A 24,057-nucleotide genomic window follows, 5' to 3' on the forward strand; every position below is an offset into this window, starting at 1 on the left:
TAAGGCCCTCAACATTCAGTAAGAGGCCAGGCCTTCAGAAGCTTTTCAGACCTGTGTTCTCCAGATGTCCAAGGCTTTGGGTACCCCTCGCTCAGCAAGTTCTGACAGAGGTTGAAGGCGGCTTGTTTCAAACTGATTTCTTCAGTTTCTAGTTCCTGACCTTTGTTATTTCTGGAGGGCTAAGAAAAACAAAGAGGAATCCCCTTCTGCCTAAAGTAATGACAATTCCACCCACAAATATTATAGGCATAGGCTCTGGTACATGGTCGCCCCTTCCAACGTGTCCACTTCTCTCTCTTGCCAGGTTCGTCTCCCAAGTTGCCAAAACAGAACCTTTTACAGGCATTTTTGTCTCTTTAACTCCAAATCTACAATTAGGTGCTCAAGGCAACAAGAATTAAAAATAACTTTCCCTAATTTTATTTTTTCTTCTCCGCTAAGAAGCTCTAGTCAAGGAAAAACCCTTAAAAAGATGAAGTCAACCAAGAAATTTGCTGAGAGAGATCTAAACACTGTCCAAAAGGAAATAGAAATCATCTTCCCTTCTGGTTTTTACCTTTTCTAAAACAGTCACTTGGTGGCCAAATTAAAATTTTGCTTACAGAGCCCAATTTAAATTTCAGGTTAGTCCTACTGTTTCCCAATGAATCCCAAGAAGTTAGTCTCTGCAAGTTTCCCACGGTTAGTCCCCACTCACCAGCTGAGAGGTCTGGAGTAAATCAAACTGTTTCACTATTTTCACCCAAAAAGTGTTTCTTTAGAAATATTAAACATGCCCAGCCTCAGTAACAGAGATGGCTACCAAGTGTTTCCAGGCAGTAGCCCTGTTTGATGCACAGATCAAATTACTACTACTATTACCAATAATGTGCTAATCGCCACGAAGAATCCACCTTTCAAGAGTTCAGTATATTTTCTCTGATCTCATTTGCTTTTTCTCCTGTTGACTTACCACAAATTCTCTGTGAGTCCAACTGAGTGATATTTCTCTTCCTCTTCAACAGCTTCAGATCTGAGTCAAAAGTAACCTCCGGGGGTGCCTGGGTGGCCCAGTTGGTTAAGCGTCCCACTAGTGATCTCGGCTCAGGTCATTTCACGGTTTGTGAGTTCGAGTCCCACATCCAGCTCTGCATTGAGAGCACAGAGCCTGCTTGGGATTCTCTCTTCCTCTCTGCCCCTCCCTCGCTCGCATGCACACGTGTGTGTATTCTAAGTAAATAGACATTTTTTTTAAAAATAAAAGTAAGAGCACCTGGGTGGCTCAGTTGGGCAGCCAACTTCAACTCTGGCTCAGGTCACGATCTCATGATTCAGGAGTTCGAGCCCCACATCTGGCTGGTTGCTGTCAACGCCAAGCCTGCTTCAGATCCTCTGTCCCCCCTCTCTTTACCCCTCCCCCATGTGCGCGCTCTCTCCCTCTCCCTCTCTCTCAAAATTAAATAAACCTTTAGCAGCGCCTGAGTGGTTCAGTCGGTCAAGCCTCCAACTCTGGCTCAGGACATGATCTTGCAGTTTGTGACTTCAAACCCTGTTTTGGGCTCTGTGCTAACATCTCAGAGCCTGGAGCCACTTCAGATTCTGCATCTCCCTCTCTCTCTGCCCCTCCCCCGCTCGCTCTCTCTCAAAAATAAACAAAAAAAACATTCAAAACAATTTTTAATAAAAATTTTTTTTAAATAATAAACCTTTAAAAAAATGAAATAAAAATAAAGCAAATCCTGGATAATGATAGACAGCACAAGCACAGGATGTTTTGAAACAGTACATATTACTGCAAAGATGAAGTCCAGCATTGACCAGTACGCGTGCTTGTGACAAGCAGAAAGCCGAGCCGCCAAGGAAGGACCGAGCTCTCAACGAACAGTACCCATTCTAGGCTTCCGCTAGGAGCTGAGGTCAACGTTCACCTGCCGGACTAGAGCAACAAAGGGCAATGTGCTGAGAGCCTACGTGTTAACACACTTGTCCTCCACGTGTAGGACCAGCTACGTCAGTCACATCCGGGAGGCTGTGCTTCTCCATGATATCGCCAGCAATCTGGGTGAACTAAGAGTGAACCCGGCCACAGAGCTGCTTCCACATCCGAAGCCTGAAGGTGCACACTGCCATTGTTCTGACCAAGGGTATTTCTGTAAATGGAGAATGCTAATAACGGACTGCCATGTTAAGCTGTGAAATAATGAAAGAATTGAGTGATTTTTGTCAGGTGATTCAATAAGAATGTTAGGCCTTACCGGCTGAGGGGATATGGCTAATAAAACACCAAAGACAAATCGTCTGGGCTCTTTAAGAATACATGGCTGGTACTAAGAAAATCTTCGAGAGCCAAGTATTTTGAGAATTATAAAGTGATGTTATAACAAGGTCAGGAGTCTAGGTACATAGGTTTTAAATTACTGCAATAGCCTGTAACAGAGTCCTATAAACGGGATGAAAGGTACTTCATTACAACATTGGAAAAGCAAAGTTCGGCGCTTCTGAGACCAGTAGGTATAATCTGTACGGCGTCTTCGGGTGTGTTGGCTAGGATGGTCAGAGGTCAAAGAATACTTCTTGGGAAATTAGCTAATGAAATAAACCACTGGAAATGAGCCTTCACGTACTCTGGTCCAACGCCCTGCTACATTAAAGTGAAGGAAGGCAAAACATCTCTCTTGCCACGTCTCTATTCAAGTCAGGGGATTCAGAAAGTCATTCCCCCAGCGGTGTATTCAAGGAAAGCAAAACAACAAAATAAAACCAATTGCTTTTCATTGAAAATAAGTTCTGAAAGCCAGCTGCCAAACCCTGAGTTACACTAAACGGCCAAGCTAACTTGTGTTGTATTCTCTCAATGACCACTCTCTGCCCAGTCAGTCACAGCACAGTCTGGTCTTTACCTGCAGATTTCTTTCCATCGGGATACAAAATTCTTCCCAGCTAAGAAGCCAACGCCCCACAACCCCACAAGTTCTGTGGCTATCCTTCGAAAACGAAAGCATTGTTGCAACGCGCCTCTTCTCAGGGGAAAAGTGCCCTTGTGCTACCAGTCCGACGGGCGTTTGGGGGCAGCGGGCTAAGCAGCTTTCGTTCCTCCTTGCTCTAGTTCCAAAGCAATATGGCCAGTCAGGTGTCATTGTTTTAAGGAAAGTGCTAGAAGTAGGCCTAACAGCTTAAATAAGTTCTTTCCCAGGTGAGAGATGGTGGCTGATCTCACTCATAGGAGAAAGTGGGCACTTAGCTCAGGCACTCCACTGTATAACCTGGCTCAGCTGTTTCCCTACGAATGATCCTTTGTCCCTTTCCTTCTACATAGTAACCACTTGATGTAGAATAGGGTTGGGCTCATTCCGGGATACAAACAGTATACCATCTCTGCACCTTTTAAAAACAGGAGCATTACCACAGGAGCATGAAGGCATTAAGTGAGTACACTTAGAAGAATGGAAAATGGGAATGCGGTGAGAGAGGGCTACAGATGAGGCCTCAAGTGTGTGCAAAGCTTTATTTTAAAGATAAGCAATTAAGTAAATATGGCAATATTAACGTGGCAAAATCTGGATGGTAGACTTGTGTGATTCTGAGTATTTCCGAAGGCTTGAAAAAGCTTGTCAATGTTTTTAAAAAGATACATATACTGACAAACTTAAGAACTAGGAATCTTGCTCAACGTCACTCATCATCAGGGAAATACAAATCAAGGCCACACTGAGATACCACCTCACGCCGGTCAGAGTGACTAAAATGAACAACTCAGGAGACTACAGATGCTGGAGAGGATGTGGAGAAACAGGAACCCTCTTGCACTGTTGGTGGGAATGCAAACTGGTGCATCCGCTCTGGAAAACAGTGTGGGGGGTCTTCAAAAAATTAAAAACAGAACGACCCTATGACCCAGCAATAGCACTGCTAGGAATTTACCCAAGGGATACAGGAGTGCTGATGCATAGGGGCACGTGTACCCCAATGTTTACAGCAGCACTTTCAACAATCGCCGAATTATGGAAAGAGCCTAAATGTCCATCAACTGACAAATGGGTAAAGAAGATGTGGTTTATATATACAATGGAATACTCCTTGGCAGTGGGAAAGAATGAAATCTGGCCATTTGCAGCAACGTGGATGGAACTGGAAAGTATCATGCTAAATAAAATAAGTCATCAGAGAAAGACAGATATCGTATGTTTTCACTCATATGTGGATCTTGAGAAACTTAACAGAAGACCATGGTGGGGGAGGGAAGGGGAGAAAATAGTTACAAACAGAGAGGGAGGGAGGCAAACCATAAGAGACTCTTAAATACAGAGAACTGAGGGTTGATGGGGGGGTGGGGGAGAGGGGAAACTGAGGGATGGGTATTGAGGGGGGCACTTGTTGGGATGAGCACTGGGTGTTGTATGTAACCGATGAACCACGGCAATCTACCCCCAAAACCAAGAGCACGCTGTACACACTGTATGTTAGCCAATTTGACAATAAATTATATTTTAAAAAATAATACAAAATAAAAAACTAAAAGCAAAACCAATATAAAATCCTTACTATGCACACACACACACACACACACACACACACACACACACACAAGAACTAGGAATCTTATAGATAACCTGAGAACTACATTAGTATATTAAAATGAAAAAAAAAAACTTAAGTCAATTATTAAGACGTGAGAGCCATGAATTGAATATTTTTTTATCCAAGGAGAGCCAGGGATTTGCTATTCATGGACACTGTCAGGCAAACTTTCTGCTATATACTCATTTGTAACTCCATGAATTAGGTGTTTTCTCCATTTTCTGGCTCAGAGATTACCTGACCACAGGGGCACCTGGGTGGCTCAGTCCGCTGAGGGTCCGACTTTGGCTCAGGTCATGATCTCACAGTTCGTGAGCCCAGCCCAGAGCCTGGAGCCTGCTTCAGATTCTGTGTGTCTCTCTCTGCCCCTCCCCACCTCATGCTCGGTCTCTCTCAAAAATGAACAAACATTAAAAAAAAAAAAAGGAAAAGAAAGGAAGAAATTGACCTGACCACTGTTACTCAAGGGGTCAAGCAGAAAAGTGAGGATTCAGTCAGGTTCGAAGGCTGGACTCAAGCTGTCTCATCACACTTCCCAAAAAAAAACAAGCAGGCACAATTCTGGAGGAATAACAGGCCAAACAGGTGAGGGGGCTCTAAGACTACAGGAGCTCGCAACACTCTTTCCTCTTTAAAGTACTAACCAGAAAGTTCTTGAACAGGGGCTCTCTGTCCACACTGCTCTTCCTGGTGCCCAGGCTGTTACAGTGTCTGCGTTATTAATGAGTTCAGGTTTAAGAGCAATCACCAAACCTAACTGCCCCCTTCACTAACAGGATAGATGTGAGGACCAAAGGTCAGCCAAGTGCTTGAAAGCAAAACTTGGTCACACTATGGCGTCACAGCACTTGCCAGCCAGAATTGCCTGCGTGCTCATCACTGCCCGCCACAATCCCTGCCCCAGACTGGAAACCCAGCAAGAGCAGGTACTTTATCCTACTTCCCACCGGAGCCTCGACACATAGCAGTGCCTGGCATACAGCAGGCATTAAATATTTGTTCAATATTCCTACTAGGTGGCAATTAAAAATAAGGCAAGACACAAACTATGAGAAAATTTCCCCCATTTAAGTGTATAAAGCAGGGTTCTTCTATATGACCCAAGTTTTATCAAATGATATATGCCAAAGCCCTCCACCGCCGTATCGCTCAGGAGCATCTTAGATGCAGGCACCTGCAGCCTCTCTGGAAAAGCCGAAAGAGTGAGGCCATGTGAGAAGCAGCTCATTTACCAACTGTCACCAGCCATTTGGAACACCTGCCCAATATGACACTTGGGGGTGCAGATTTGAAATCCATGTCTTGAGTTCGCCAGGGCCAGACTCCTCTCGGCCACCGCCGTTAAGATCGCTCGCACCCAGGCTTCAAATGCTCTAGAGGCTGACCAGCCACCGACGACTTCAAAGCACGCCTAGGACGCCTCCTCAAAGTAAATGTCACAAAGACTCATGGCACGTACCATAAATCAAACCATCTCAAAGAAAATCTCCAAACACTTTGTTCACCCAGGCATTTTCAGTTGATGTGGTTAACAAAAACGCTTATTTAAAGGAAGATATGCACAGAAAATTCTGAAGGATGGATATTCTGAGTAACCAAACTGTCATCTCCTATTGTAGGACCAGGTGATAGTACAATTCGTTTTTTGCATGCAGTTATCCAAATTTGTCTACCATAAACGTTAATTCTGTACCAGTTGTCAAGTGCTTATTGAATTAACAAAGCTAAAGATCACATGTCCAGCGCACTGGACACCGAAGGGCTATTCCAAAATTACACTGAAAATTATTCTGAAAAAGAGATCACCCCGATCATTCAACAACACCGAAGTGGTGCAGCGCTCATGTGCCAGAGCATACAAAACCGTGTGCTCCCCACTTCTGATGGAACGTAACAGGTGAGGTAAGGTGCAGACACACAAAACAGGTACAACGCCAGGCAGCATATGCTAAAGGTATAGAGACAGGAGGTGCTTCCCGCAAGCTTCGAGGAATATAGTCTCGCGAGCTGCAGTGACGAGGGTTTCATGGAAAAAGGGATCTCGAACAGGACCTTACAGAAGGACTCAAATGAAAACTCAAAGAGCAATTCAGAAAAGGGAAAAGTCTGAGCAACGCTGTGAAATCTGGCAGTCAGCACGTGTATCTGAGTAACAGTAAAGCAAACAGCCCAGCACGGAGTACAAAATCCTGATCTTTTTCCTGGGGAACGGTAAAATGTACAGTGTTGGGGGGATGGGGAAGGGGGTGTGGGAACAAGGGACGAGGGGAAAGAACAGAGGCTCAGGGGCAAAGGAATTTGGGAAAACTAGGTTTAACAAAGTTAACAGGCACGTCTTCGTTGCTGGAGTTCTCCAAGCTCTTAACAGGATAATGTGCATTGAGCTTCCGCCCCTGGAGAAGAAATCTAGTCGTATTTGACCACACAATCCTTTTTCACTGAAGAGATTAATGGACAGCAAAACACCTTGGGAAACACATTTAACAGATAACAAACGCAAAACAATAAAGGGCTTGAATGCCAGAGGCCAAGTGTGTAGTCTGGCCTCGGTCCTTCCAACAGGGCCAGGATTTTCCCCAGAACAGAGGAGGAACTGATGTACCCCTAAGTTTCTACACAGAACTCAGAAGCAGGTGTCGCTGCCACCACATCTCCATCCACTTGTCAGAGTCCCCAGCGGTCAGCCCCCTTCTTCTGCGAGCACCGGGACAGTCAGCAGTGGCTTCCTGGTGATCTGCGGGCCTCGGACACACACCTTCCCGTAAAGTGACGCAGGGACGTCTATGAGCAACGGGGAGCACTTGACAATCCCAAGCACAGCATGAGAAAAAAAGCAAGTGTGTTTAAAGTCTTGAGTGGTATAGAGCAGCTTTTTCAAATTAGAGGTGGCAAGGCATTTGTTACACACACAGTTCAAGGGGCCGTAACCAGCATTTCTTTAGAAAAAGAAAAAAGACAAGCAGATGCGTCCCAGGCACGAAGGGCAAGTTTATGAAACGTGTGTCTGTTACACATACTGTATCGACCTCTGTGTTCCGGACTGCGGTTCAAATAGATTTCCTCCTGGGATCACAGCTAAAAGGTCTGAAAGTCACTGCTCCACAAGACGGGAGAACTTAGGACAGAGACCGAAGGCTGCTGCACGCCCCCAGATGGGCGGAAGACCCTTTTAAGACAGTGGGAGAGCAGCAGCACAAAGAATCATTGGAATTGGGGCACCTGGGTGGCTCAGTCGGTTGAACGCCCGACACCTGACTGCGTGCGGCTCAGGCCATGATCTCCCGGTTCGTGGGATCGAGCCCCAGGTCAAGCTCTGTGCAGAGCCTGCTGGGGATTCTCTCGCTCCTTCTCTCTCTGCCCCTCCCCAGCTTGTGCACACACACTCTCTTTTCTCAAAATAAACAAATACACTTAAAAAAAAAAAAGAAGAGAAACTTAAAAACCATGACAAGACCGTGGAGAAGGGAAATCACTGAAAACACTACGGAATTACACTGGGTCATTTGGGGGGGGAAGCAGCTGTCATCATAAGCAGGCAAACCGCGAAGTGGCTAACGGTCCACAGGGGAGGCAAGGAGACACATTCAGGCTGAGACGAGTTTCAGGAGAGAGGAGAGGACATCCACACAGAAGTACCAAAAAAAGCTCTCCCACACCACCCACTTGAAACAGGTCCCAAACGTTGCTTTAATTTCAGTCACCTCTGACAATACCGTATTAATTCTCTTTCAGTTAAACAATGGTTTAAATTTCTGCTCTGTCCGCGACCAAGTGGTTATGACTCTAAAAAGCACATAATCACACTAAAGAACCGTCAGTTAGTCTCTGGCTGTTACATTATTGACCATCCCAAGGGCTTCACTTTGATTTAGCATCTGATGGAGAAGTACAGCCGGGTCTGTCATCTGGCTCTGCGTGCGCGCGTACGGGGACCGCGCCAGCCCAGGGATGTATGGGCCACATGTGCCCTCCCGCACCAGCACCAGGAGAGTGCCACGCCAAAGGGCGCCCGTCAGCCGAGCACGGTCCGTGCCCCCCCGTGACGCAGCCCAGTCGGCTCAGGGGCCCCGCCGATCCAGAAGAGGGCACCAGGGAAATGGCACAACTCCAACAGATCACTTTAGCCAGGACTGAATCCCCAACGTACACCAGAATAGGCATAATTAAACGAGGCAGTGTGGACTTAAAGGTACAATGTCATCCCCACCAGGCCCTTGATGGAGGGAGTTTTGCTTTACAGAAGCCTTTTTATGAAGTAAATTACATTAATTACCAACGTTTAAAAACATCCAACATTTAAGGGTTCTGAATCTCTGATTTATTAGGCAGCACGGAAATAACAGGTTTAGATTATTTTACAAAAAAGAGCTCAAGCTGCTCATAAACAACCACGGGGCTTGCTGGGGTGGGGACAATTCTTCAGACCACCGCACGAGGACACAAAGACTCCTCACCCTACACAAAGTCAGCATGAAAGGGCACACAGACAAGTTGTTTTAAGACAGAAAACTGGGAAATCCACATACTAAATAAGGTGTCCACAATGACTATAACGCATCCCTTAGGGGATAAGTATGCATTTGTAGGAAGCAAAACAAAGCTTTCCACAGAGAAACCACTTTCACGAGATGATTACGTGGACCTGCAATGAAGAAAATACATTTCAAAAGATGGGTTCAGACTTGCACTAAGTTTCCACTGAAACACTTAAAAATAAGACCTTTCTCTGTTACCAAAAGAATTTTTTTAAAAAACACGTCATGGATCAATTTCAGTAGACGTCCAAGTCCCATTCAAAAACGTACATGTGCAAAGAATACATATGAAACACCAAAAGTTTGACAACAGAAATACTATCTGGAACCAGCTAGAACAGGCCAAGCCAAGTTCGTGTTCTGCTTCAGGGCATTACATTAAAGTGAATCTCATTCTCACTATAATTTTTTTTCTTTTTAACCTTAATCACCAGCGGCTGGGCAACTGAAATGGACATGAGAACTATATAAATGTCAGAGAAATATGTAAACCTCATTAATGTTTCCAAAAATTCATTTAGAGATAGAAACAGGTCCAAATAGATGCCTGTCTAAATGTACTGCAATTACGTTACAATTATTTTTCCAAATACACAGATATGCTCTGTCTTTTCTCAGCTCATTACTGACTCAAACAATTTGCCCTTCTGGGATCAATTGTTTGCTAATAAATAATTGTTTACAGTCACAAAATGAAGTTAGGAGGTTTTCTTATTAGTTTTCCTTCTGCACCCTAATAAGATTGAAAACTAGCTGATTCCCAGGAGTCTAACCTTAACCTCGCTTTGTTGAACAGCCCAGGAAACGATGAACCATCTGCTTCGGAAAATAATGGACGGCCAAGAGGAAATACTGTTTAATTGTAGATTAACCTCCTCATGAGGCAGTCTGAAGCAGCTTTAGAATTAGCAACTACAACCAGCAAAAGAAACAAATGGCTCAAGAGCCTTTTCCTCCACCATTTAAGGTCCAGAAAGAATGCAAAGGGGTTTTTATTACCTGTGTTTATTTACAAACATGTTATTTCCACAGTGGAAACAAAAATTATCAAGGTCAAAACTGACTCTCAAAAGTGCAATCACTGCCCTCCAATTTTGTTTGCCCGAATACCTTTAATGCAGCAAACCATCAACCGTCTCATGCACTTAAGAGTGTTCGGTTTAAAAGAAAAAAAAAAAAAAAATCAATAAAAACCACTTTTCCATTATTTTCAGGTTCTTATAATATTAAGATTAATATATTTCCCTGGTTTCTTTGTTATTAGTAATAAATCCACCATTAGGCAGTACGAATTGTTTTATTATCATCAACATGGCACTTAAGTAAATGAAATCTTGTCAAGTACATGGTGACCTACAAGTTCAAAAGAAAAAAAGAACAGCATGAGATCAAAATGGCCGGCCAGGACAAGAAACACAAAAGTGAGAGATTAAATGCAAACACAGCCCTTTATCCAACAGGCTTCACATACTAAGTCTTTTCTAAAGTCAAATCTGTAAAAATATGCATCATATGAAATATTTAACACTCTGCCCCTTCTCTGGGACTCAACCAATTTAGCAAGGGTGTTAAACCATTTTAACTCAGAAAAGTAGAAGAATCTTGAAAACGTTCAGTCATTCTATATTTACTGAGGCCTGGGTAGAGAGGGACAGAGAACAGGGACAAAGACCCGCGGGGGCAGGTATTTTACGGTTTAACAAGCGCCCAAGTATCAGTTTTCCCTTAGGCCTGGTACAGGTAATTAAGTAAAGAGCTTTGCCCTGTTGGTACCAAAAAAAAAAGTCAATTGTTCCTCTCTGTCAACAGTTACAACCAAGAGCCAAAGACAGCTATGAAAATTTCAAAACTACGGAAATCTGCTATTCCAGGCAAGGCCGTATTATTCTGGGTTTCCAGTAAGACCTGAAGGTCATTCACTTTGTGTAAATATTAAAGGAACAACCTCGGTGGAGAGGAAAGATTTTTGGTGGTTCAAATTCTCAAATATCTTAAACAGATTCGCTAAAATAAATTATTCTTGAATTCCTCAACTTAATTTTGAAGCAATGTGCTAGTAATAACTCCAGAGATTCAAATAATAGTGCCTATTCAAGAAGAATGAGAGTTTGACATTCTTCTCTACCAAACAACTGGGCACAATTTTATCCATCAGACGTCTATCAACCTACGGATATTGAAAGCTTGGGAGAACAAGATAAAATCAACTCCAACCCTACAGTCAGCTGTAATATCGAGCAGGCATCAACAATGCTATTCGTGAATTTAGAAAAATTAATAAATCCTGGGTTGAATGCAAGAAAAGGCTCAAATACAGGTGAAGCATACTCACTTGGGTTTTGTTTCGGCATCTGTCACTTGGCGAATGAAGATACCATCTTCAGGATGTTCCGTGTCATCCATTTCATACATATACGATGATGCTATTGCGAGCGTGGTCCCATCGTTACTGAAGGCAAGCGATGCGATGCTGGTGGGGTACCGATGGAACTGGCACAATCGCTTTTTGTTAAACGGATCCCAAATGTTGACAAATCCATCAGAGCCGCCTAGAAGTCATTTCAAAAGAGGTAAAAGGGTTCTTAAAAAGCAGACCCAGAGGAGAAAAAAAAAAAAAAAAAAAAAAAAAAAAACCAGGACCTTTAACGGTTGATTTGTAAGGTCACATGCGTTACATTTTCCCCACAGAGGATCACATAGAATTTCTGCTCCCTAAATATCAGAAAAAGCAAGCACAATTTTTTTTTAAACTCTGCCTAAGTATAAATGCCTCATGTTCAATTACAGCAAAATCTGTTATCTCAGTGATGCGATGCAGGTTCACCTGCCATCCCGTACCTGTAGCAAATGTATTATGGATGTTGTGAAAGGAAATGGCATTGACCGGGTAAATCTGCTCAATGTTATTCTCCTTTAGTCTGTGACACTTGAAGGCATACTTCTTCTTCTGCACTTCAGGGCTCGGGTCCAAGTACTCAACTGCCACTCGACCTTCGATGGAGCTTAATACATAACCCTGCCAAGAGGGAAGCAAAGAAGGACAAAACTGGTGACTCCAGCTCCCCAAAACAAAGCACTGATTCCCAAATTCAACCTGAGCTAAAGACGGTTATTTCAGAAATTAAAGGTAAGTACAGCCAGGTTTTAACCAGGTGTAGGTTTTAAGCTGTACTAACAAAGCTATGACCATTCCAGAACTTAAAGAACATGAATACCTGTTCTATAGAAAAAGAACAATAAAGCTATCACATCTAGTAACTTTTTAAAATATAGACAAGAATCCTAAAGGGCTTCAGTATCATTTATTCGTCCTGTCCAGAGGGGGCTCAGAGGGGGCTCAAATGTGTTCCATCAGTTGGAAATAATTTGCTATGCCCTGGGCCTCTCTACCTCCAGCAACTGTAAGAAGGGGGATTCCTCCAGTGGGGGGATCAAAGATCCAAATGAGCTAGAATGCCAGCCTTCCATCTCAGTCATCCTGCCCCTTGCATTGAACTACAGCAAGCTGAGCTCACACATAAACGACAGATTTTCAACAATGTTCAAAAGTGGGTTACCATTTCAAACCTTTTCTCACCTTTCCTTGAAACGACAGTATGTCAAAGAAACTGAAACATAAGATAAATAAGGAGTCTGTATTTGATTTTTTTTTTTTTTAGTTCTTCAAGGTATGAAAACAAATTATTCCTGAAGAACTACTTAGGGAGAAAAAAAAAAAATCAGTGAAATCTGAAACTTCCATGACCCACTAGAGATAGCCTAACAAAGTTTTAGATGTGACCTAAAAATGAGATTGATAAATGCAAGGATATTTTAATCACATGCTTAGATCTAGAAAAGTTTCACACAACTGCCATTCCTTATCTTCAATGGAAATTTACAATTTCCTGAGAAAAAGAACAGTGATCACCATTTGAGGCACTAGCCTTTTGAGATAAAGGGCCAAGAGAATAACCAGCATAACTGCATTCAGCTCCTCAACCATGAAAGGACAGCAGAAGATTCCAAAGATAACTGCCGTTTTTAATGACTTTTCCTCTTGTAAAATTCTTACAGCAGCTGACCACACCACCAATTCTCCTTCAAACTTTCAGGATCTGAGGGGAGAAGGGGCTCAGTAATAAACAGGGCAGTCTTGTTTAGCAGTGATGACAAGGGAGGAGAACCTGTATATCAAGAGTAAGTCATTATGTAAAGAGCATGGCCTCTCTAAGTTCAGTGGTTTTTTTTTTTTTTTTTTTTTTTTTAATCCAAGTGCTGCTGTCAGACCTGCTAAAGAACTCCATTCGTGTTAGGGTTACAAAGAGGCCAAAAAAAAAAAAAGAGAGAGAAAAGCCAATTCCATAATCCTGAGTTTCCAGACCTAAGTCCGAATTCATGGGTTTGGTGAATGGAAATGTCTGCAAAACCCTCTTGGATTACCGTATACCTGTCAAGCATCCTGGACCAAGGAATCAGAAGACCTCTGTTCCAACCATGGTAGATGATTTGATTTCTCTGAAGGTCAAGATCTTCTCTGAAACTGGGTTAACACACTACTCTGTAACACAAGGCTGCTGAAAACGTAACAGCAAATTCTAAACTAACTGATTACAAACAAAAGAGAAGCGAAGCTTTAAAAGGCAATGACCAGTGAGATCCTCCTATTTTCAAACTGAAGGGGGGGGGGGGGGGACGGGGGCCCACCTGCTTGTTGGGAAAAGCCCGTATGCAGCGGGTCTGGTACTTGAGGCTGGACTCCCGGCGCTGCTGTACGTAGCCCATGTTCCGCAAGTCCCACACCAACACCCTGCGGCCTGCAGTGCCCACAATCAGCCGGTCTCCAGACACTGAGAGGGTATACACCTTTCAAGAAAGACCAAAACTCACTAAAATCCACCTATTTGCCAGAAAATGATATTTGGTCCCCCAAAAGTCCACTAATCATAAAACCATAAAAAAGTTAGCCGATCAGGTTCTCAAACACCGGTATTAAATTCTAAATATTACAGCTTTACAAACCAAGTAATTTGCACAAAATCTTCAACCCAATATATTCTTAGTACTTAGCGAAGTATTGTATTATGTACATTCTAACTCTGCAAAAACACTTCGGAAGATTTAATTCTCTTGGTGATAAAACAAAGTATTTAACAATTTTTCCAGTCTCCTTGTTTCATTTAGTGACAGTATAAAACTGTAAAAACTACTGAAAAAGGAAACAATAAAGCCATAAAACAATTCAAGAAACCTCTCCATGGGCATCTAACTTTTCATAAGATAATCATTTTCAATCAAAGTTATTTTTCTATGACCACCTTTTGAAAAAAGATTTCATGTTTGACTCTAAAAATCTTGATTTTTCTCAGCTGTCACACTGAATAAAATTAGGCCTTTCTAAGAAGAATGACGAAGCCATCGTTAATTAGCTGCTTAGTTGCTTTTTGTGGCATATGAACTCAAAAGACGAGGACAGTGGTCTGGCATGTGACAAAGCACATTCTTGTGCCCTGATGTCATACTAAACACTCAAGACAAAGTTCATCATTAGTGAAAATTTAAAAAGCATTTTCTCCCCTAAAAGCATCTATCCCCCGCCCCCATCATGCCCTTTTTGCAGTATTACAACGACTTTCGCAAAAAATTCCTTTATAACAAGTTACAGAATTTCCTGCAAGCAAGCATTTCAAGTGGTTTATTTTCAAACACGCTATTTGGGGACCAAACAGATAGCAAACTGATGAAAAAGGCGGCAAAATGTATTTTCCTGATCACGTTAAATAATTTTTTTAAATCTAGACTTTAGATATATAATTGTACTCTGGTTATTACTTTCAACTAATAAGCAACTCTAATTGAACCTGATTTAGTATTTTAAAACCTGAAGAAACACTATTAAAAAATGAAGAGAACCCAGGCCCTGCAACGTAAGACACCTCTTTAACGTTCAGTGGTTAAAACACAAGGTTAGTAGCCACCAGTGTGTTAACTGCATACCACCAACCAAAAATACCAAGTTAGGTTTAACAATTATCAAATCATCTCCACAACCTGGCCTTCAAATTCAACCAACTAATCTAAGGGAAATTACGAGGAATTAGAAAGATTCCAAACACAGTAGATTTAGTTAAGCACATTTAAATAAGAAAGATGTAAAGCTTTACCAGTTTCTTCAAAAAACACATTTGCAGAAAACCAGAAATTAACCTAAGACATGTGAAACGCCAAACTTAAACAACACAGAATCCAGAAAGAGATCGATTTATACTAGCACGATCAGATTGGGAATTTTATCTTAAATCTTTACTATACAGGTGACACACAAGCTTCTAATAGGGCTTTCTATCCCCACTGATCGTAAATCAAGTGAAACCACTGTCATGCCACTGACTAGGTCTATACATTTATCAAAGAAAGTATTAAAAAAAGTGACATAATGAACCTTGCTGAACCAATAAGCAGCTTGATTCAGTGTGGCTGTCCATTATACGATATTCTGTCTGCAATTTATCACAGCTCTTAACATGTTACATACAACCATAAATCAAAACTAGAAACAATGCAATTATTTTATTCTGAACAAAGGTCTTGCCAGGAGTAGATTCGACTGTGATGTGACAAAAATAATGGCTCTTTGGATGCACTACAGTATATAATGATGGCTAGCAGGAACTGAATAGTATATTTACACTAAGGAAATAGATTCAAGTGAAGGATACCTTTAAACTGCTAAAACAATCAATCTTTAAAATCAACTACCACCTGATAAAGGCTGATGAGGATACAGCAAGAATGTTCAATTACTTTCATTGTCCAGATGAAAAGGTTAGAATACACAGAGTTTCAGTTTTAAAAAGCTTCCCTCAGTACAGCCTTCAAACTACATCTATCAATAATAAAAATAAATACACAAATGGCAAAAACCAAGGAATGCAGGACACCTTTCTCACCTCAAGTGATAACCCATTTCACCCTCTTAACAGTCCGCTCAAATGAAACCTCGGGTCCTAAGTGAAAATGAGTGACACTCCATCCTACTCCCTGGTTTGGGCATGTCAAACCCAATTTAAGGCAATCCAACGGTCTCTGTTAAATGACTTCTCTGAAAAGGCACGGAGTTGCTTCTCAGTCCTGGGATTTAAAGCATTAATAATACACAGCAGTGGGTTTATTTACTAGTGCCATCTAGCACAAAGAGGACAACAGAAAAAAAAAAAAGTTAACCCACACACCAAAATTCATTTCCTTTTGCTCAAAACATCTGTGTTGTAAAACAGACTCAATTAAGTATTCTATATGCCCAGCATGGGGTTTGAACTCACGACCCTGAGATTAAGAGTCACCTGCTCTACTCACTGAGCCAGCCAGGCGCTCCTCATCAACTGGTAGTTAACCTTCAAGTTCAACACCACCTTCAGCAAACGTGTACCAAGTCAAATCACCCGTGAGACTAAAATTCCTGTTATGAATGGAAAGAGCCTACCTTTTCAGGCTGAGAGAAGGTCCCTGCATTACAAGGAGTTCTGGGATCCCACAATTTAACCGTCTGATCCCAGCTCCCTGTAACCATCACATTCACTTCTGGACAGTATTCAACACATCTGATAGGGGCATCATGGGTTCCAACAAGATTTTCTACAGTGGGGGGGAGAAAAAGAAAAAAAAAAAAATCACCCACCTTTACTACCTCTCCTGAACAAAGATTCCTCAAGTGAATAGAAGGAAACATTCATTAAACTGTAATGAATCCGCTTCCACCAACTCGATGAAAACGTCCGCACACAGAAAAATGTCTCCATGACTACAGTCATCCATTCCTCTGTTCACCTTACAATGCATAGTTTGATTCACTGGCATGACACATACCAAAGGCTGACTTGAATTTCACATTGCATTAAATGGGTGGCATAGCTGTTATTTTCCTCACTTGATTCTAGATTCCTTAAAAATCAGAAACCTTGTCAAACTCTACAGTTCTGACTTTACCTACTGCAGGTTCCGGTACATGGAGGTACTCAAATATTTGCTGAATGAATGAATGAATGAGTAGAAAACTCTGGTCTTCTGGAACTGGATAAAACTTGCTGCATTAGATTAATATTTGTAAGAAACTTATTTACGTGGTAACAGTATCATCTGAAAGCTAGGGGATAAGGAAGGCAGAGAGTCTCAGGATGAGTCCCCTGGCTTTCAAATGGTGGATCAAGTTTCCAATACACAATTTCCTTCCTTTCAATTTCAACTCTTCACCCAATCTCATTCATTCATTCATTCAACTAACATCTGCTAAATGTCTAGTATGTGCCAAAATCTATACCACATGCTAAGGACACAACAAAGATTATGTGGTCCTGATCCTCAAACAGAAAAACCACCTATTTAAAAACATTATCACTGACACACACAAAAAAATTCCTCATGAAGTTTGGCAATGACCTCCTGCAAATAAACAGCTAATTCCCTTAATTATAGTCTCCATATCAAAAATCTTTGTATTTCAGTGTGTTTTTTCTCCGAAGTTTTCCAACAAAGAGGACCCAAACCTGCAAGCTAACTTACTGTGTGGAATAAGCTGCTAACAAACAAAACCAAACATCTGCAGTTCTAAGTTACATGACAAAGGGACTTTCATGAAATATCCTCTTCTGAGTTGTTTGGGTTTTTTTGACTCAATATTGTGCCCATCCTCTTTCCATCCTCCCACTGTCCAGCTCACCCTCATGTAGTCATATCTTTGTACCTCGCCAACTGCTTCGAGTACAACTCTACCTAATAGAAGCATATACAAAAAAGACATTTTTTTAATGCTCCAAGAGCTCTGTGCATTTAAGTTCCATTGCACTTCTGCTCTGCTCCGAAGTTACCATAAAAAATTGAGTAAGTCATTTCCTATCTGCACCTTAATTAATTTCTTAATTTATTCAGTTAATTTCTGAAATTAACTATAAGAAAATGTGTCATTTTATTACTCATTCAATAAATGCAACTCAGGCATATTCTAGGCTAAATAATCACACAAGTGGAATTAATATAGAAGCTGGAGATGACTGGCTATTTTTACATCTAGTTTTTAAAAACCTATTTTCCTTCAGTCTGAACCAAAATAGCTTCAGAACAAAGAACACTCAAACATCACCACTTTCCTGGAAAATCCCAATGTACAGGAGACTACTGTGGAATCCAGTCCACTTCTGAGGACAGGTTAAAGTCATATCCTTAAGGGCAACTTCATGTAAAGACTTAGAATGGAGATCCTAATGGAACTCAATTTACTGAGAAAGTAAATGCATGGTATTTTGTGATCAGTAACTTACAGTTATCATTTTTAAAAAAGTCCCAAATTTAAGCCACTTTTACTTGTACCTAAACAACTTGGGAACTAAGCATTCAGAAGCCACTTTTCCTAAATAAACATTTACACTTTAGTACCTGAGCTGAGAAAACAATAAACTGGTAGAAATGTGGCCATATTACCTTGATCCGTGTTCAAATCATGCATTTTCAATTGATGGTCTAACCCCCCACTCCAAGCATGCGTTGGATCCTACAAAATAAAAGTTTCAAGACATTTAAAAGTTATTATAGACATTTACACAGTGTTTCAAAATTCCGGTTCCTACAGCCATCTGTTCACTTTATGTTCAGGATGTGAGCTCTCTCTCTCACATACACACACACACACACACACACACACACACACACACACAGAACCCCAAGCGCACAAAAGAAAGCAAAAACTACATCAGCAAACTAAGGAGAACTGTTTCAGCACATTGGCTGAGAGGAAAACAGGCATTTCATTTCTATCTCCTAGTGGGGGAAAAAAAAAAAAACCTTCCTTTTTATAAGGCAACCAAATTTTACCGTCTGGTGGCAAATTTCAAATACAAGTGTCATGTATCCAAAAAGTTTGCAGGGTTACCCCACTGGAAAGGAGACCGAGTTTCCGACTTCTACATAACCCCAACGCCAAAAGTTAAAGTAAAAAAAGGTATTTGGCTCAAGACGGGTGTTCAGGAAAACGTTAAGAGCTACCCGAATGCCTACGGACAAAAGCTTCTACCCAATGCTGTTAGAAGGACGCTATGAACACAGGATTCCCGAAAACAAAGAGGGCAGGTGCGCGAACTGAGAACACGTACGTAGAAGGCACAGTCCAGGACGGCGCCGGTGTGCTGGTACTTGAGCCGCATGGAGTTGGCCGGCACATCGTAGAGGCGCACCGACGTGTCCCAGGAGGAGACCAGCAGGAACTGGGACGTGTTGGGGCTGAACTTCACCGAGGAGATACCGTCCTCGGGTGGCTGGTTCAGTTTGAACTCGTTAGAACCGGTCATCTACGGAACAAGCGACCAGTCAGTCCCCAAAGGTCCAGGACGGGGTGCTGGGCTGGCCGAGCACTGGGGGGGAGGTGGGCGGGGGGGTCACGGTGAAGGGGTGCCTTCCCGGCAAGGGGCTGTCTCACCGGGGAGGGAACTAGCGAACGTAGGCTACCGGGCGTCTGCGCCTGCGCGGAGCGTGCGCGCCCACCGCAGTCGGGACTCACCCGCTCCTCCCCCGCCGCCCCCGCTCAGCGCCCCAACCGGCCCGACCCCTACAGGCGCACCCCTAATTCCAGCCCCCAGCATAGCCCGCCGCGGGCTCCCGCAACCCGGCCCCTCCGCCGGGCCTAGCGCCCCAGACGCTCCGAAAATAAAGAGCGATGGAAGCGAAACGAGCTCCCTGCGGACGGCTCTGGCAGCTCCGGACCTGGGGAGTCCCCGACGGGTCCGTCCCTGCACCCAGTGGCCTCGCCCCGCTACCTTGGGCTCCCTTCAGAAGCAACTTGGCCGCCGCTCGCGGACGCGCCACCTCCTCGCTTCCCTCCGAGCACTCGCGGGCTGGGCGAAAGAGGCGGAGAGGAAGCTCCAGCGCATGGCTGCAATTGGCTAATTTCAAACGCCAACGTCTCATTCGAGGCCGCCAATTGGTCCGCTCCGAGGCCCGGCGTCGGTCAACCCAGTCATCTTGTTCCGGCTCAAAGGCAAACCACGGTTTTTCCGATCACGTGGTCTCCCTTTATCACAAGGCTGAGCCCCCTGGCCCGTGAGGATGGAGTGGAAACTACAATTCCCAAAGAGCATCGCGCCAAGGCTGAGCTCACGCTCTCTCCCGCCCGTGTGCGGCACGCTGGGAAATGTAGTTTCCCTGGGGCCGACTCCCTGCCGGTTTTCTGGATAGTAAGTGGGATAGATGCTCTTTCCAGTTTGACCCTTAGCCCCCCCCCCCCCCGACTCGGTCTCTCAGACAAAAAAAAAAAATCCCATTTTGGTCAATACATCTATAGAAATAAATTATTATCCCTTTCACTGGACATGCATATAGCCATGAAGTTAACCAAGAATTGGAGTGGAGAAGGAAATATTTGCCCTAAGCATTTGCATTATTTTGCCCTGATTTGTTCTCATTTTCCTGGAGTTTCCACCTGTGAACGAGGGTCTCACATTTCCCATTGTCTTAAGATCTATCCATATCACAGAAATTCACCCTTATTTATACTAGGCTTTATCCCTCCATTCCATCTTTTTTGCAAACAATTATTGAGCAGGCCTGGTGAGGGACTCTGGGAAGATGCATCAGTCACACAGTTCTTGTTCTTGGGGGACTCTGTCCAGAAGGGTGGACAGACTGGAAAACAAACAATTACTCTGCAGTGCATTAAAGTTAAAAAGCCTCTTTTAGACATATGTTTCAGCAGAGTCCGAAAACAACAGCTACAATGACAGCTTCTCCCCATCCACCTCCACCCCAAAAACTCCCTAGAGTTTCTGTTTCTAGACTCCTCCAGAAATAGGAGAATCAAGAAGGTTGCTTCTGTAACTGACATAATATCCATGAAAGAAAAGTAATTCTTAATTTATACCTAGAATGCTGTGACTCGATTACTCTTGAATATCAAAAGCTCACTGGCAATATTTACTTTAATCCATACTGCAACCGCTTTTTCACTGCCTTTTATGACACACACAAAAAAAACTTACTTTCTTGTGTGATTTTCTATGAAGTGGAAGGAAATTGTTGGAGTTAAAGTGTTTAACTTTTAAGGTACACTAATAGAGAAAAAAATGTTGTTGGCCTTTACACATTCACATACCCTATTCAGGTGCACTTCTTTTTATGATTCTCAGCACAATAAACACACTCACAGTAACCACCCTTCTGCCCACTGTGCTGATATTACTCCTAAAAGAACAGATTCTTGCCCTCCCTCCTCACCAGTCCTCATACTTGGTTCTCTATCTGTTCTCTCTCAACAAGTTAATGGTGAGGTTAAGAATTTTAAAATGCAGTGCCTTGCCCCCATTCTAACTTTGGCTAAATAATTTTATCTCCAAATAATTCTATTTGGTTCCCTCTTCCAGTTGTTTATTTAATTCTATTAGAGTTTCGAGATTCTGAACATGAATTATCTGCTAATAAAATCTAAGTGTATTTCATTATACAGTGTGTGTATGATTCAGGTCCCTCTGGGCAGGCAGTTGCAGCTGAACTCTATTTGAGTTTTAAGAACCGTCAATCTTTTAAATCCAGTTTACAGCCTGAAAGGAGGCTGATGATTTTGCTGATTATTCAAATGAATTGATAGTCTCGAGATAGGAGATCTGGCCACAATGGAGTCTTGAACATTTTAAATCCAAATTCAAGTCGTGTGTGTGTGTGTGTGTGTGTGTGTGTGTGTGTGTGTGTATTAACAATCAGTTACCTGTAAGAGAGAGGAATTCCTAGAAACTAATTACACTGTTGGATCACCTTGGACGGCTAATTTCTGGATTAGTAAAAAGATTGAAATATCCACTATACGACAAACTTGAAAAGTGTCATCCTTGATATTTTAAGGGCAAAATCACTGCCATTAAGAGCCTAGAGTGGCTAGAGAAAGCCACTTCCTATAAGAGTAGTAAGCATAAGGAGGATATAGTGAGCCAATGCTGTTAAAACCATCATTGCTTGACGAACACATAATCTATTGAAATGCAGACAATAATGATATGGATGGAATATTCCTATACAAGTAGTTCCTGGAGAAAATGGGTTATTTCTCCATGGAATATTCAAATAACAACTTTAAAGGAAAAGAAGAATTTAAAGGGGGTCATCTGGAAAGAAAAACTTCATGGAAATAAAATATGTGGACCAAATAAATTAGAAGAAAACGGATCCAGTGTCTCTTTTGTTTTCCCTCTCTGACTATACAATAGTCAGCAGAGTTCTCAGCAAGTTCTAGGGCTCAGTAAATATTTACTGTATTTAAGCTGAAATGAAATAAACGGACTAAAACAAACTTAGAATAGGCGGATGTATTCTTGGATAACATCCTTCTGACGTCATCTTGAAAAAGATTGTAATTTTCATGAGAGCTTAGGTGAGAGGAAAACAATGACCCCAAAATGTGGACAAGAGACCCAGCACTTCAGGCAGAATACTGCGGGTCACATAGACGGTTAATAGGTATCCTATATTTTCATAAAACGCTGATGAATTTCGATGCCTCTCGGCTCAGAGACCAGTCTATCACGCAAATGTTTTCCTTCCAGAGGGTGAGGTCCTACTTCCGCGTTGCGCACTTCCAGCACCCTTGCACCGACTAAGAGGACCTCAGGACCAGAGGCTGGAGGGCCGGGGAGTTCTCCCCACGTGACACCGAGCCACCCTCCTCCTCTAAGGTCCAGCCATCTTTTCCGACGTTTTACAAGGAACAGGCGGCTGCGGTCAAACATTGCAAAACTCTGCGATTTACATGCCGCTCGCGCTGCTATTCTCTGGGCGCCTCGCCCTCCCATCCCGTGGCGCAAAAGCCTGTGGGCGTGCAGGCGGCGCGCCGCGATCCCTTTCAGCGCGACCGGCCAAGTGCTTGCCCTTGACCCCGCCGTTCAGCCACGCACAATGAAAACTATAAACAACAATTTTTGAAAGTGCGGGGAAGCGCCTCTGCCTCCCGCGCTTTCTTTGCCGAGTCTCCAGCCTCAGATCCCTGCTCAGCCGAATCGTCTCTTTTCGGCGCCCGGTTCCCGCGCCGCGAGGGACGCTCAAGTGTGCCACCGGCTTCGGAACTGTGAGCGGCTGCAAGCCTGTCGCGCCAGGCTAAGGGACGAGCAAAGCGGGCTCTTTACCTGGTTCAGGCAGCGCCACCCCACCTGACCTTCGCCCTCGGAAGGAGGCTCGCGGCACGGGTTGCACGACGTCGCAGGGCGCCCTGTTGCGGACCAGCCCAAGGCGCTCCTAGTGCTGGGTAGATACTGAGTCCCGGGAGGCAGCGCTTCAGCAGTGAGGCTCCCGGCCTTTGTCCCTCTCCGCGCGGGCTCCGGAGCTGGATTCCCGTCCAGGTGCACCGTGGCCTGAGCCAGGACTCTGGGCATCAAGGGAGTGGAAGGGGGTGCAGCTCCAGCCCACGTGCCGCCTCGGCGGCGCCAAGGTCGCCACCTTTAACCCCTGACCCCGGTCCCACCCTCCACGTGGGGAGAGCCAGCCTCTGCTGTCGCACGCTTCCACCAAAAACGAAGAAAAGCCGCGCGTCAGCACGCTGGGCAATCAATCTCACCAAAGTTGGCAACGATGCTTAAAATGTTTTATTTTTTTTTTTCCTCTTTAAAAATATTTACAGATCTGAAATCTCCCCCTTTCGCCCCTACCCATCCTCGGGACGAGGGAAACGAAAAGGGGCGTTGAGCTCATTGTCCAAAGCCCCCCGCTGGCTTGGCCGGCTGCGTGTGCATGTACCTACATACAGGTGTCTATATGGGGTGAGGAGTGTACCTGGCTTGGTTGGCGTTTTTCTGATATTTCTTTTCTACCGGTCACTGTCGATCTGGCCGAAACCCCCTTTCCCACCACCACCCGAGGACATCCCCTCCGACATGGTTTTCAAAGCGTACTGGTTTTGGGGGGCGGGGGGGGGTGGGGAGGCGAGAGCAGGCGATGTGGCTGGAGAAAAGGCCGATAAATACCC

The 24,057-nt window shown here is 43.5% G+C and overlaps 1 protein-coding gene across 6 annotated transcripts; it reads right to left on the reverse strand.

Annotated features, from left to right (window-relative positions):
• Positions 1 to 1,735: 1,735 nt before the first annotated feature.
• Positions 1,736 to 19,956, reverse strand: BUB3 (BUB3 mitotic checkpoint protein). 6 transcript variants are annotated; one of them, XM_030334522.1, is made up of 8 exons: positions 19,821 to 19,844; positions 19,214 to 19,408; positions 18,546 to 18,615; positions 16,555 to 16,706; positions 13,779 to 13,937; positions 11,931 to 12,108; positions 11,425 to 11,641; positions 1,736 to 2,169 (listed from the first exon to the last, which is right to left on the reverse strand). In XM_030334522.1, exons 2-8 carry the CDS (start codon positions 19,406 to 19,408, stop codon positions 1,995 to 1,997), a joined length of 1,146 nt encoding a protein of 381 aa, XP_030190382.1. In that variant the 5' UTR covers positions 19,821 to 19,844; the 3' UTR covers positions 1,736 to 1,994. The 6 variants fall into 6 exon arrangements, with proteins under 6 accessions (XP_030190382.1, XP_030190381.1, XP_030190384.1 ...); XM_030334521.2 differs by lacking the exon at positions 19,821 to 19,844 and adding an exon at positions 19,874 to 19,956 and having other exon boundaries at positions 1,737 to 2,169; XM_030334524.2 differs by lacking the exons at positions 1,736 to 2,169; positions 19,821 to 19,844 and adding exons at positions 8,853 to 9,199; positions 19,874 to 19,956.
• Between the last annotated feature and the right edge of the window lie 4,101 nt (positions 19,957 to 24,057).

Source organism: Lynx canadensis, chromosome D2, assembly GCF_007474595.2.
Source record: "Lynx canadensis isolate LIC74 chromosome D2, mLynCan4.pri.v2, whole genome shotgun sequence".
NCBI classification, from domain to species: domain Eukaryota; kingdom Metazoa; phylum Chordata; class Mammalia; order Carnivora; family Felidae; genus Lynx; species Lynx canadensis.